The sequence below is a fragment of the Glycine soja genome, chromosome 8, assembly GCF_004193775.1.
Source record: "Glycine soja cultivar W05 chromosome 8, ASM419377v2, whole genome shotgun sequence".
Classification (NCBI taxonomy): Eukaryota; Viridiplantae; Streptophyta; class Magnoliopsida; order Fabales; family Fabaceae; genus Glycine; species Glycine soja.
The window spans coordinates 5,349,177-5,364,776 of NC_041009.1; the positions used below are offsets into that span (position 1 = coordinate 5,349,177).

The window sequence follows — 15,600 nt, forward strand, 5'->3', positions numbered from 1 at the left end:
GAATCTGGTGTGATGTGTTTCGTGGATGGTCCTATCCATCAAGGTAATGTTCAGTGTGTCTAAACGTACTGTACTTAAATTCGTGTCTCAATTTCACAGAGCATTCACTTTGTCTCCTTCGATTTGTAGTATTTTCACCAATCCCCTTGTGTTGTCCCTCACCCTCTCCCAAAAGACAAAAGAAATGCTTGGTTCTCGCTTCACTTTGAAACTTTCTGTCTTATTGGTCTTGTCTTATAATTATATATAAGTTAATGATTTTAATTCTTTAAATAAGATAATAGGAATATAATTTTTAAATATAATATCGAAATTTAATATAATATTTTTATTTAAATAAATCAACATATTAGGTTTACAAGATATTTTGAGAGACACAAAATCTATTTTTTTCAAAAAAATCTTAATATAGTTTATTTAATAATGAGTTTTTTTTTCTTCAAATTAATAAATAAGTTTGATCTAACTTGGCTCTAATTGAGTTATTTAGAGAGGCGAATAGAAGCGTTGATTTCTTGACTAATCTTGGTTATCATGGAAGCTATTCGATACGAAACTCTCTTCCCTTCTCCTATGTTCTCTCTTATTGTGTTTGATTATGCCTATGGTGCATCTCTTCCCAGTTCTGTTTCTGTAGTGTTGTAAGTTGTAACCTTATAATTTAGTTACTAATTTTTTACTCCATCTCTAAATATGCTATTACTTATACACTACACACACAAAAATAATTGACTTATATATTATTACTTTTGAATGTACGTGGAAGGTCTTTAAACACTTTTTAACATACACTATAATACTAATAAAAACATTTACAATTCTATTTAAGTGTATATATTATATTCTTACATTTATGCAACTGTTATTTCTAATTACATATTATCCATAGTGCAATATATATAAGAAGAGAACAAACAAAAAGGTAGATGTGTTTGTTATTGAACATGTACTATTTTCTCAAGGAAAATTAGCTAAGAACAATGATATTTGATTTATGGTCTACTTATTAGCATTAAGTTCAGGTCATAAGTGAGGTGCATCAAACTATCCTGGAGGCTGGTGTTCCCAGGAAAAGAAAAATGAAAAGCGAAAAAAAAAAAACAGTGTCCACGTCAAATCTCAATCTAATGCTAGGGGTCCCCATGTTGTTTAAATTGCATTCTTAATTAGAAAATGACATTTTAATGGTCAAATTTGAAATTTCTCGAGGATGTCCAATTTGATGGAGTATTTTTTTTTTGTTAATAATTTGAATTTATTAAAAATTATAATACCGTGAATGAAACTTATTAAATCCGAAATGAGAATTATTAAATTAATATTCTAATAAAATTCTATTAATAATAAACAAAATATATCTTTAAAAATTTGTTCGCACGCGCAGCTCTCTTCTTTTATTAATACAACTAGCATGACTTAGATCCATAATTTATTTCTTAAAAAAATCTTATCTTAATTCCTAAATTTGTGAGATGTTGTCTCAATAGTTTCTGAAATTGGAAAATGTTAATAAATTCTTAAAACTAAAATCCATTAATCACGCCAATTATTATCGTTATACGAGTTAGGACTACAATAATAATAATAATAATAATAATAATAATAATAATAATAATAATAATAATAATAATAATAATAATGATAATGATGATGATAAATTATTCATTTCAGATACTAAAATCACAATTTTTTCCAGATACTAAAATGGCAGTAATTTTAATTTTAGAGATTTATTTGATATTTTTTTTTAATTTCAGAGACTATTATATGTTTATAATAGTGCTTCATAAGTTCAAGATTAAAATGAGAGTTTACTCAATAAAAAGCTTATACTAATAAATTATGTTTACAATTTAATAAATAAGTAAATTTTGAAAATTTTAATATAAATAAACTTTTTAATTCGGTTTGTTGTTTGGCTTAAGCGAAATTAGGTTCTATGTTGATTTGCTTATGAGTATATATGTTTGGTTTCCGTTGGAACCCTCAAATAAATGAGTCTGAAAGAAGAATGATGAAAGAATAAAGTAATGAATTTGTATCGGTGGTGATAAATAAGGATTTTATTTTTTTTTGTTTGGCTTAAATATTTTTAGTATCTATATTTTAGTATTTTATTTTTCCCGTGCTCATAAAACTACTTTCATCATTTTAGTTTCTATAATTTATATATTTTTCTTTCTTTATTCTTCATAAATAACTTTTTATTTAAAAATATGGAATTAATACAAATTTATCATATTATACTGTAAAACATAAATAGCGTTACAACGTACTCCTATTAATTTTGGTAAAGCCAAATCCAAATGTGTGCCAACGCTGTAAAATTATGGGTAATTTTGTACAAACATGGCTTGTTATAATTTTATTATATTTTTATGAATAGGGGGGCACAATTGTTGCAATTGTGGGAGATGAAATTATTGTGATGTGAGTCTATACTAAGAATTTGATTAGAAAATTGAGTAAAGAATAAGACGACCAACATCATATATCTGCTTCCTAACAACCAGGAGGATAAGAGTGGGCGAGCATGGGGGCTAACTGCCAATTACGTTATGCAGTATATACTTCAATCTGTTCATAATATCATTTGAGGATTTTTTTTTTATATTCGAGGAAAATTAATTTTTTAACAAAGAACAAGGGAAAAATATTATTTTTTATAATGATAAAATTAAATATTAAGTTTTATTTTAATTGTCTTTTAACAATGCCATATTGTAAGAAAAAAGACTAATGACAGAAAGAAAATGCACAATGTTACATGTAATTTATAATATTATATATTGAAGATGAGGTAAAGATGAAGTTTAAAATTAAAATTTAAAGAAAATAAAGATATGATAAAAATAATATTTTAGATATGATTTAAAGAATATTAATAATTTAGTGAAAATAAAATTAAAAAAATGAGATATAAGATAGATGTTTATAATGCCAATGATCTTAAGTGATAATATTTTATTACTTATTCTGAGAAGACATTTTCAGAAAGAAAAAGAAATGTAAGAGATGTACTCCTTTAAGGAAAAAATATATAATGGATAGTTAACATTTAAGAGGTAGAAAGGAGTATGGGGTGTACTTAGCAAAATCGATGTGTATAGTAGCAAGTGCTCTTAAGGTGACCAATTACCGCTTATAGGCCCAAGTTTAAGTAAAAATAAAGATAATAAAACTCTAGATGAGGAGTGTCTTAGTGCATGCTTGATTTATCAATTAGACATGTCCAAATGTTAGTTCACATGTTCCAAAGCAACAAAGAGAACAATAACTATATTGTTGGATTAGAAAAAAAATGTAAATTACGGTAAATTTAACATTTTTCCAAACATACCCTTACTTAAAATAACCATCATATCTTATAAAAATTATTATTTAATCCAATCAATGTGACAACACTGAAAAAAGACATAAAAAACCCGCATCACCGGCTATGACACCAAACTAGTCACTTCTTAGGCTATGTTTGGAGTGTCGTTCTACTTGTTTATTATGCAGCAACGCATGTCTCCAAACAAATCCAACAACCTTTTCCAAAATAAAACCCCCAAGATCCTTTTGAAAATTCAGTTTTGAGTACCCAAACAGACCCTTAATTAGTTTTGACTCTAAGCTGACTTAAGTACTAGAGTTCTTGTAAGTGACTTTTTCCTTCTACACCAATTGCGCCCAACCTGAAACCTTATTTAATTCCATTCCATATGCATGTCCATGTCCTTAAGATGATGATTAATAAAATGAGATTAATTGCTGAAAAAAAAGAGTGTATACACTATAAATTGTTCATGAATCACACGATTCATGATAGTTTGTGAAGATGGGAAAGGGAGAGAAATTCAAAGTCGTGGGAGTTGTGCCTCGTAGGCTCCAATTTCTATCCCCACATGCCTCTGCCCATTGGGTGTTGGGGATTGGCCAACCGTCATGCATTCATCCCTTCACAACAACATGCTCAGGCATGCCCTCTCTATTTCTATTTTTTATTTCTATATTTTTAATTTATTTTTTCCATTTTTATTTATAAGACTCAAATTTAAAATAATATTCATTTTTTTATAAGATCTATTATATAATATTTTTTTATTAATTATATTTAGGTTAAAAATATTTTTTGTTATCAATGAAATATTAATATAATAATAATTTTAAGAAAATTATAAATTTAAGATAAATTTATTGTTATCAATTGAATTATTATTTTTTAATTTTGACGAATTAAGTAATTAAATCTTATATATGAAAACAAAAAATATATGATTTATTCGTTTCATTCCCATGCCAATAATAATAATAATAATAATAATAATAATAATAATAATAATAATAATAATAATACATTTATAACAAGAAAACTAATTCGGGTGGTTGAAAAAGATGCGGGTATAACTAACTATACCATCTTTGATGTCTACCAATAAAAAAATAATAATAATGCATTTATATAATGTACTCTCTAGGCGTTATGAATTGGGGTGAAGTTTGAACCTTATTAATTGCAGCAATCATTCAATCCACAATGTTGAATTATTGGGGTCCATCTAGTGCCGTTTAGTTTTGGTGGATTCTGAAAAGATCATAGGCACTATGGAATGAATTGCGTTAACCTAATTCAATGCTCTGGGCTCATTTTTTTCCAGGGTTCGTGTTGCATTTAGTCTTCACAATACGTACTGCATATAAAAAGAGAAGAATTGGTATATGCATATTGGACAATGGTTCTCAGTTATGTCAGGAACTCTTAATGGAAGCACCCACAAGAATTGGCCAGCTTTTTGCACAACTGAAATCAATTTTAAATGAGTGCTTTGCCACATACTCCATCAGTCCTTAATCATAAGATTTTTTTTTTTTTAAATTGTTTCACTTTTTTTATAATATTATTTTCTAATTTTTAGATATATTAATTATTTTTTCTCTTACATATTTTTACTTAATTATTTTTTATGTAAACATTGATGAAAAATAAGTGAATGAATAGAAAGAAAATAAAAGAGTAATTTTAAAATAATAATATAAATAAAAATAGAAAGAATTATATTTTATGTAAACATTTAATGCGTTAATTATTTTTCTTAAATGACATTAATTAGTTGAAATGATTTTATAATTAGAGTCGAAAGTTATTATAATGAATTTTAATTAAAACTAAAGAAATCAAATTCTTTTGATGTTTGAGGCATCTGAAGAAATCAACATAACACAATTCAATTGAGAATTCAGAGCATAAAGGTTGCCATTTATGACACAAACATTCTCCTTCTGCAAGCACTAAAAAGATTTGGTCAGCTTTCTTGCTTGACCAAATCTGAAATGTTTAGATATGATATCACATGCAATACTTAAATCTGATCTGTGAGAAATGCTGTAATGTTTCTTTAGTTTGAGTAAAGTTTACTCAACAGAATGTCAATAATTTGCAAATCTGTGAAGGGAACATTATGCGTAAATAATGTAACTCTTTTCTTTACTTTATATTTTTTATATTGTTACAGAAAATTTTAATTGTATTAGGCTTCAAGTTATTGTCCAATCACAAAAAATTATACGTGGATGACAAAATAATTAGTTGCACGTTCACTTGCGGGCTTGCCAATGAAATGACCCCAGCAACCTAAACAATGCCAGAGGATATCACAATTACATTATTGGAATGGAATTGGTTTTATAGACATTCCCAAATATGGTTTTGTTTTTTTACACTGCGGTGGATCACCTTGCACCAACTTGATAGGACCAGAGTTGTTGCTGTGACAGAACACCAAAGGATGATGAAATTTTGCCCAACTGATTAAGGTAAATCAGAATGCAAATGCATGGTGCATTGATGCCTTAACCAGAAGTTGCATTGAAGAATCCCCGAATTAATTGAAAATCCATTCCAATAATATATTTTTGATACTATTTGTCTCATTGCAATTGTCATTCTGTGGGATCCATCTATCGTTTGGTGGACCCTGAAAGGTCACATACATTAAAGACATGTTGAGCCGAAACCATTCAAATTTCATTTGAAGTTTTGTATAACTACATCTAATGGTCACATGTTTCCATTTTAACTTTGTCTTGGCAATGTATATATTCAATAAAAGCAATCTTAAAAGGATTATTTGCCACTCCAAAAGGAATTAAATTCATGAGTTCCTCTTATAGTTGAGCCACCTTAATTAAGGATTCAGTAACCTTGATGATGATATAATCATATAAGAAAAATGTACATTGTTCAAAAGTGATACTATTTAGCTACAAGTACCACCAAAAGAGCTAGAAGCTCTTCTCTTTATTGAAGTTTCTTGAATCTTTCTTGTCTTGACCTCAGCCAAAACATTTCTAGCCCACTCTGAAAATAGGGTTTCATTATGTCCAATTCTACCGTTCTTGTATATCGACATGCATCTCCGATCATCGTCTGAATATGGACATTCATCCCCACTTGGGTCCCTCCAGCTACCTTGGTGTTTCATTCCTGACCAGCTAGCTATCCAATGGTAAACATATTGGCCAACACCAGCAAGTTTCAGCCACCCTTTGGGAAAGAATTCCATGACACTGCTGTTTCTTTGCATGAGAAACATGTTGGTCAATTGAGCACCATGTGGAGATATCAAAATATCTGTCACACTCATCAATTTCACCTGCATTGAACAAACAATTATATAACTCATTTGGGCAAATGTGGCATGTGAGTATGAATATTTTGTGGTACTTCATTTACTAGATAGATGAATAGTTGAGGGCATAAAAATAGAGAATAATATGATAAATCAAGTATGTATTCATTTTAAAACTTATTTCTTTGTTCCCAATTCTATCTACTCTTCAAAAAAAATTCTGCCAAGTGCCAACTAAAGCCAACTACATCTCTCTTTAGAAATATTTTATTTTTCTTGATTAAAGTACTTTATTAGGGGACAGAATTGGGAACATGAAAAAGAGACAGAGGATTTGAGTCCCTACATGTATATATTGTTAATAAATGGCTCAATGAGTTTAATAACCATTTACCTGCTCACAAAAGGTGAGATTATTGGAATGAGCTACCATAAACCGGCAACCTTCAATCTTAGCACACTCCTTATGAAAGATTTCAGCCACAATTGTGTCATTCTTAAAAGATCTTGGTCCTGTCCTGAAAAACAAAGTCATCCCTATCATTGGTGATCCTCTATCATTGATTTCTACATCACTCCCCTTTAAGCTCACATTACAAAACATCCTAGCCTTGCACCTCATTAGATCATACACTTCCATTCTTCTTTCTCTTGACATGCCACCCTCATTGTGCCTCATAACCACAGCCTCCTCAAAGCACACTGGCCCATCTTCATTAACTCCATCAAACTTTTCAATAATTGGTGGCCCATTAAAGGTGGCCTCCATCAAGGTGTCAACCCACAGGCCCATCTTGAACCTTAGCTCACCCCAATGATACAAAACCCACCTTGAGGGCAATTGTGAGCTATTATTCATCTTATGCCAAGCCACAAATGGGACCATGGCACATAAACCATGCCACAAATTCTCATAGTTGTAATGGTTATATGACACAAAAGTTAAGCCTCTCATGAAGGTGGTGTTATAAGGCAAAGCCTCAGGCCATGCCAAAGCATAGGAGTTCCATGACCCGTCATGCGTGTCGCGTCCTTTGAGACATAGAAGCTTACCATGTGATGATTCTGATGGGAATTGCTGGTATTGGACCTCACCATCTTCGTGTGTGTCATACATGGAACTCATGAACCATGTGTGGCCTTCAAGGGGTGCACGTGCATGGCGGAGATCCTTGAGTGGAAGAAACGTGACCGAGGAACGAAGCTTATGGACCGTGGAATTGAGCTCGTTGTGAGTGGTGTTGAAGATTGAAGTTTCCCATGATGATGGTGGTGGTGGAGTTTGAAGGAAGAACTGGGTGTGCAATGCAATGAGGAATGTGACACAAGTGATTAAGATGACAATTGTAAAATTACCTCGATTGTGTTTGATCAGGATAAGCTTTTGAGGGCTTAATCTGCATATTTCATTATGTGCTTTGGCAGTCATGGTATTATAGGCTATGAAAATGTTAACAATGTAACAAGAGAAACAAAATAGTCTTTAAAAGAATGAATTGAAACAAGGTAAGGCCAATTGATTTGATTAACGATTGGAGGTAGTAACCCATATGTATAAAACAACCCCAAGAACATGTTATTTGGGCTAATTAATGAAGGATGGCAGGTATAATGGAATTGGACATCCTTAATGCACTTTTGGAGAAGACATAGATTTTGAACCTTAAAGTTCAATTAAAATACCAGCGAAAGTAATACGTTGTTCGGAAGTTATACTGCTTCATTGGTACACCTATTGCCCTGTCCTACTACATAGAAAAAAAACAAGAGAGCAGAAAAAAAAGGGTACGTTACATATTTCATATTAATTTTGTTACTACCCTTGCCAAAGATGCTGCACAATATATGGAGGAAACCTTGAAAGTTGAATGAGCATTCAGTTGAGATCATGAAACCAATGTGGTTCCCTGTAATTATATACAGCTCCAGCATGTGAAATCAATCATTTGGGTACCACACTTATTCACCCCAAGTTGCTTTAGTTAAGTGTGTTAACACACTCGGTTTTTCAGGAACGTATGAAACTTCATTCACAATTCAAAAAGTTTCTGATGCAGAATATAAAAATTACTAATCCAGACAAAATGGAGGTGTATTGCGTACTACTTTTTTTCTCCATAAGTTACGCCAATAAATATGGATTACTGAACTGAACATTAGTCAAAATATGTATTACTTTTATTTTGTTCAAGGTGTAATAACCTTAACATTTGTATATTCTTTTTTTAAAGGAATTTTGTATATTCTTATATAACCAAAATATTCTTATGTAATTTAAAAGCAATACACTAATTTAATTAAAATAAAAGACGTGACAAAGTAAAAAAATCAAATTTATATAATCAAATTTGTTTTATTTATAGCAAGCATTTCTTTAGAAAAAGAAAAAAATAAAAGCCTTTCAATCCGAACAGAGGAAAGGGCAGAGGGAAAGGTATCATGGCCTAAGCCTTAATTTCTTTAGTTCCACCTCAATTTTTTGTTTTGAGACATGTTCATATATGACAACCGTAAATGTAAAAATATTTTTTATTAGCTCTTGGCTCCCATATGATAAACATTCTGGCTTTGCCACTCATTTTTTAACTACTAGGTTTAAAGTATATAAGACAACGATTGGTAAATGGCATAGAATAAATAGAAACATAACATATAGATTTTGTTTTCAATTTAGTGCATTTCAAATATAAAAAGAGAAAGTAGTATGTTTTTATTATATTATAAAGGTAAAGTTACTAGTACTTTAAAAATTGAATTTGTCTAGTCTGTGCATGTGAAATCAAATGAAGGTTTCCTTCTAATTAATTTGATTCACCACCATAGAAAACCAAATCCCTTATTGGCTAGCTAATTGTACTTTACAGAACCAAATCCCAAACTCTAACTTTTGAGCCTATTGCCAACACTATATGATTCAAATTCAGATTTTAACTCTGTCTAGCACAGACTTTCCATTAAGCCGGTTACTTTTTTGCAGTTGCATATAGTCTCTATGTTTCATCCCAACATACGCTGCTGGATTCCTTTGATTGTCTAGAAACTCTTTAGCTGGTTCCACCACTGTGTCCAAGGATGGAGCAATTACTACAGCTAAGGACATTCTTGTAGCTTTGTTGCTCACAACTGCTCGATGTAATACACTCTTGTACTTGCCATTGCTCACAACCTATTGCAAAACCAAAAGGGTTAGAGGTTATCACATAATCAAAATCACTATTATAAAATAAACAAAATAAAATATGGACTAAAATATAATTTTGATTTCTTGTCTGAATTTTAGGTTTTAGTTTGGTTTTGTAAGTTTAAAATTTTTCACTTTGATAGATTAAATTTATCTTTTCATCAATTTACCGTACTAACTCGGTCAACTTAGTGAAATGTGACCAAAGTTCATACTATTCACACAAAAAAACTAATCAAATAACCAATTTGATACACTAAAATTACATTTTAGCCTAAATAGCAACCAGGGTTTGTTGTTGTGTACCTCAAGGTGATCAGACACAAAGACTAGCTGGCAGTTTGAAGTGGAACCGACATTGATCCACTTGCCATTGTGAAGCACTTGAAGACCACTAACCCCATTCTGCAGGAGAAGGTTCAAGAGGCCATGATCAGAATGTGGGGGTATTCCCATTGCAAGCTCAGGTTGTGGACAAGGTGGATACATATTTGCTGCTATCATTTGCCAACCAGAATCTAGGTTCATTGTATCCTCTATGTAATTGGCTTCCAATCCCAAGCTTTCTGATATTCCTTTTAGTAGTTCCTTTCCCACTTTCCAGGTTCTTCTACAGTACTCTGCTGATGTCTCTCTTCAACACCAAAACATGTTAAATTTAGCATACAAAATATCTTATCCATAATGGTTAGTACTTACTAAGCACAAATTTCTCTCCCTTTAACCTCACCAGCCATAATCTAGCTAGCACATTTAGATTTGAAATATGTTCTTAATTTGAATTTAGAATTACAATTATATATATATCATGTTTTGTGATTTTTAAAAAATATCTAAATATGTATCTTAGATGCATATCTTAATAAGATAGATATGTAAGATATATATGTGGTCAGTTAGATTGTCTGACGAAGATTAATCATCAGTAAAATTGGTAGATACTCATACCAATGTAATGGTGACAAAAAAAATTATGTATCTTACTCATGTCATATGTATATATATTTAAAATAATCGTATCACTACATGGGATATGTATCATATTGGCTTGTTGTGTCATTGTATTGCTACATTGGATATGTATCATATTGGATACGCGTATTGTACCAATGCATCATAGCTTATAACTCAAGAATTGTTAGAAACTGATACTTATATAAGCAAGTGTTTTTATATATATAAAAGCAACTATTCTTATATAAGATCGCTCCAATAATGAAACTGCATAAGAATTGGTTCTTTTAAGTTTAAGAACCTTTTAATTATAAGTAATTCTAGTTGGAGAGGCTCTTAAGAGTTACAAGAAAAAGTGGAAAAGAGAGTGAGGTAGAACCTGAACCCAGGTGGTTTGTCAGGTGAGTGAAATTCTGGATGCACCACAATTTTAAGAAAATCCCTCCAGAACAAGACTTTGTCCATAGAAACATTGGAGCTGGTGCCATACCTCACAGGGTCCATCACATCCTTACCAGCATACTCTTGCTTCTCCTCCTCGCTAAGATTGAAGAAAGCAAAAACCTCATCAACCATCTTCTCCATGATGGTCTTTGACACAAAGTGGTTGATGAGCATGAAGAACCCCCACTCCTCACAAGCCTTGCCCAAGTCGTGGATGGTCATGGCCCTCTGATCAGGTGTGCCAGTGACCAAGAGGGAATAGTCAATAATGGGAATTGGATCATCTTCATCTGGGTCTGCCACTATTTCATCATCTGAGTTGGTGGTGTAGGTGTAAGAGGGTGGGAGGGAAGTGAGTTCTGGTGATTCAGTTAGTGCTTTCACGCTTTTGAAAATTGGTCTGTTGTTGTTGGATTGGACTTGTTGGCTAACCTCAGAAGCGGTTGAAGCCATGTTAGAGAAATTAGAGAATGATGAGTGTGATAATGAAGACTGAAGAGAGAAGGTATAGTGACCAACCAATATCAGTAAGGCTTGTTGCCACTGCAAATTAATGAATGAGGCTGGTTTTCTTAATTCTTATCATGTGTCATCTTCATTCGGTTCATGTTTATCTGAAACGTGTCTGAGAATAAAGTTAGCCACCATTCTGTCCATTCATCTGTTTCATTTAGTGTTGCATAACTATCAGGTACGTCACAAGTTAGACTGCATGTATCTCACTTAGAAAACAAAAAATCATTAAATAGTTTTGTTAATCTCTTCTTTTGTATAGGAAAATATCAATGTGCACGGTGAAAGAATAGAGAATATGAAGGAAAAAGAAGAAGGACAAAGAGACAAAAATAATAGATGTGATCAGCGATTTAATTAAGGGTAACTGACAGTTAAGTATATGAAGTACGGAAAATAAAAATTTCACTGTAACTGGACATATTTTAATTTTATAACTTCTTGAGAAGTATGAGTCACAAATAAATTTCTCAACAGTTGGGAAATTTCGTATGCTCTGAAAGTTGTTCGACGAAATGTTTAAAAGAAATATTATATTTTTGGATAGCGATGTATTTTGGAATTGGGATAACAAATCTGACTTGTATTCGACGGTGCCTACAAAATTTATTCGCGATGAAAAAAAAAAAGATTTAAGGATAATGCCAAAATTACTTTTCACAAATACTGAAATATGCTTATTCCATTCAATTTGTGGATTTTCTTATCGTGGTCGTTACAAAATCAAGAGCAAGACAAGGCAATTTATTATTATTATTATTATTATTATTATTATTATTATTATTATTATTATTTTTAATTTTAAGACAAGCCAGGTCCTATATCAACCTTATATCTCCTATTTTATGACTTTATTAAATGACCAACCGTTAGAATTCATTTCTTGAACTATAATAGGTCAACTATCCACTTAATTGACTTAAAAGCTCTTAAAAATTGCATCAATGTGACAAATTATTGGAACCGTTTCAAGCTTGGGAAGGTATTTTAGGAACGAGGACGTGAATTTGGATTTCTGAAATCTATCTATTCACATGAAAAACAAAAAATAGAAAAACAGTGAACATCTAATACCAAAGATTAAAAATAGGTAGCACATACAGATACATGATACATACAAAGTGGTGATTGCGTAAGTCTTATGTCCAAAATCTTTATTTTATATTCTCATTATCAAGAAGGAGGAACATTAATAAATCAGTTTTTCCTACCCTGCAACAGACATTACATCACAGTATAACCAGAAGAGCAAAGTCAGTAAGTAAACTCGGAGGTAGTGCAAGCTTGGAGACATCCGAAATCTTACACAGCGAAATTCTCTTATAATTGCAGTTATGATCACAATTTATAACCTATTGCAAATATATTATCATACACAGGGAAATTCTGACAAAGAATCTGACATTTTGTTTGTCAATTTAGTTTTTGTTATTAATTATCAAAGTTCAAAAAACGGTCGTAGTTCTGGTCGTGGTTGCAGTTTCAACACATTTATTGATATTATGGGTAATTGCGGACAAAGAAGGCTAATACAGTTGCAGACACTCCAAAGATCTTATCGTTGGGGCCGAAAATATGGTCACAGACCATTGTTTAAAACCTTATGCATTTCATCAAATAACTCTACTATGACATAAGAGGACAATCAAAATCTTTCTAGAGGAACATTATAACAGCAAAACAGACATTTCATCTTGTGGGAACGTGACCCTTTTTTTTTTCAAAAAAAGGTGCATTCTGTTGATTGTTCAATATTTCATACGAATTTGCATAGATGTTAATTGCTTAAATTGTTTAGATAAGACGCCCTCCATTTAATTTCAGCATCCATGCATCACATTGGATGAGAAAAAGATCTACATAAATTCGATGGTTGGCTCTAAAACACCAGAACATACATCATGCGTGGTACCTTATGATCAGCCAACCATGGCAAGGATAACAACCTTCTATTCATTCATAACTTTTTTGCTTTACTATTATACTTTATACACTTGATCATCACATGACCTACTTCATTAATTCACACATAAACCCTTCAAACCCTCACCTTGTTGAGAGTAAGAAACACACTCTAATTGGCAAGAACCAGAGAAATTATTAAGTAGTCCAAGATCATCCTGAAACTCACTTAATCTCTATATGACATATTTGAGTATTATTAATTGGAAAAAAACTTGACTATATATTACAAAGAGATTGATCGAGACTATAGATTTGTAACTATCTCTTGGACTACCTAATAATTTCTCGAAGAACAAACCTGATTCAATCAGAAGCTTCTCAAAGGAGCATTTGGCTTTCTCTGACTTCGGCTATACCATGATAGTAAGTGTTTGGCATTGAATGATAGCGACCTTTTCACTGAACTAGTCGAAGAACAAGAACTAGAACCACCTTTAGTAGCCAAATTCCCATTCCCACCAACCCTCTTTGAATGATCCCCGTGAGATTCCCCTGACACAACAGTAGCAAGAGCAAGACTGATCTTAGCAGCAGAAGAAGAATCCAGAGACACCGATCTTCTCGGCTGCTGCACAGTCACCACAACTTCAGAAGCCAAGTTCTCTTCACACGCTTCATCTTCTTGCACTCTTTCCTCTTCCTCACCCCTCAACAAATCATCACTACTATTTTGAGTATTCTCCGCACTATTTTCAAAAATCTCTTCCACAAAAGAACTTGTTTCAAACGCAGTAGGGTCCATGGAAGAAGGAACCCTTGTTGGGTCAGTGACAATAGGAGCACGACACATGGGGCAATTGGTGTGAGATCTAAGCCACGTGTCAATGCAAGGTAAGTGAAAAGCGTGGTTACACTTTGGTAAAAGCCTGAGACTTTCGTCCTCTTGAAACTCGCTGAGGCAAACTGAACATTCTGTACCTTCGATCAAGCCTTCGTCTTTTTTGTACTTGCAGACGGTGATGGCGGTGATGACTGCTTGTTGGAGACCGGTGGTGCGGATGTACCAGATGGGATGGTCAACGACAGGACCATGTTCTTCCTCGTCCAAGAAATATTGTTCTGTTTGTGGCTGTGACAAGGTTGTTGTTGTTGTTCTTCTTCTTCTTCTGATAATTGAGGTGTTCCGAGGGGAGAAGAACTTGACGTAGATGGCGTAGCAGAAGAGGGCAATGAAAGCGGTTGCAACAATGGAGAAACTTATGATCAAGTATTCAGCTTTGATGTGTTTGCTGGGACTTTGGCTCAAATCATTATCTGAGTAGATAGGAGGAGTTGGAGGGAGCAAATTAGAAGGATCACAACATGATGATTTATCATCATAAGAACAGTCTTGTAGACAGTTTGATGGTGTTCCTGGGAACAAATTTCTGTAGTTCAGACCCATGTTAGAGAGAAAGAATCAAAGCTACATGGGAATGGAAGAGGAGAAGGAGGTGGATGAATGATAGATTAGGTGGGGAGAAGTTGCAAGTTTGACCATGGACTATTTGCATTATGCAGTGCAAGAGGAGAAAAGTTATCTTTTCTTCTTCATTTTTTAAGTTTTTTTTTTTTTTTTGTCTTCCACGCGGCTGCTGGTTTGACTTTTGTGTTTTGTTTGTCTTGAATTTAGTGATCTTCCAAACTACTACCAAGTAGCAAGACAAAAAAAAACACGAGAAGATTTATAGATAAGGCATGGTGGTTTGTGTCCATTAATCACTTGATTTAAGATTTAAAGTTTGATTAATTATTATGAAATAAATTATATTAGTAGAGAAATATATATATTTTGGGTGATTATAAACTCTTTTTCACATAACACATAATCAAGTTTTATGAACTTTTTTTTATAATTTCAATTATATTTTTTTACGGAAAAAATATAATAACTTCTGTTAAGTGAGTTTTATTATTGTTATTATTATTATTTTTAATTTTTTATAATTT

At 32.2% G+C, this 15,600-nt stretch overlaps 3 protein-coding genes across 3 annotated transcripts; all 3 read right to left on the reverse strand.

The window, feature by feature from the left end:
- Positions 1-6,128: 6,128 nt before the first annotated feature.
- Positions 6,129-8,497, reverse strand: LOC114421387. The gene is made up of 2 exons (XM_028387275.1): positions 7,009-8,497; positions 6,129-6,638 (listed from the first exon to the last, which is right to left on the reverse strand). The coding sequence occupies exons 1-2, from the start codon at positions 8,041-8,043 to the stop codon at positions 6,243-6,245; spliced, it is 1,431 nt and encodes a 476-aa protein (XP_028243076.1). The 5' UTR covers positions 8,044-8,497; the 3' UTR covers positions 6,129-6,242.
- Positions 8,498-9,301: 804 nt separating this feature from the next.
- LOC114421388 (protein DMR6-LIKE OXYGENASE 2-like) lies at positions 9,302-11,839 on the reverse strand. The gene is made up of 3 exons (XM_028387276.1): positions 11,129-11,839; positions 10,102-10,429; positions 9,302-9,780 (listed from the first exon to the last, which is right to left on the reverse strand). Exons 1-3 carry the CDS (start codon positions 11,644-11,646, stop codon positions 9,535-9,537), a joined length of 1,092 nt encoding a protein of 363 aa, XP_028243077.1. The 5' UTR covers positions 11,647-11,839; the 3' UTR covers positions 9,302-9,534.
- A 1,680-nt stretch (positions 11,840-13,519) lies between these two features.
- Positions 13,520-15,183, reverse strand: LOC114421389 (RING-H2 finger protein ATL54-like). The gene has a single exon (XM_028387277.1). It carries the CDS (start codon positions 15,053-15,055, stop codon positions 13,979-13,981), a length of 1,077 nt encoding a protein of 358 aa, XP_028243078.1. The 5' UTR covers positions 15,056-15,183; the 3' UTR covers positions 13,520-13,978.
- Between the last annotated feature and the right edge of the window lie 417 nt (positions 15,184-15,600).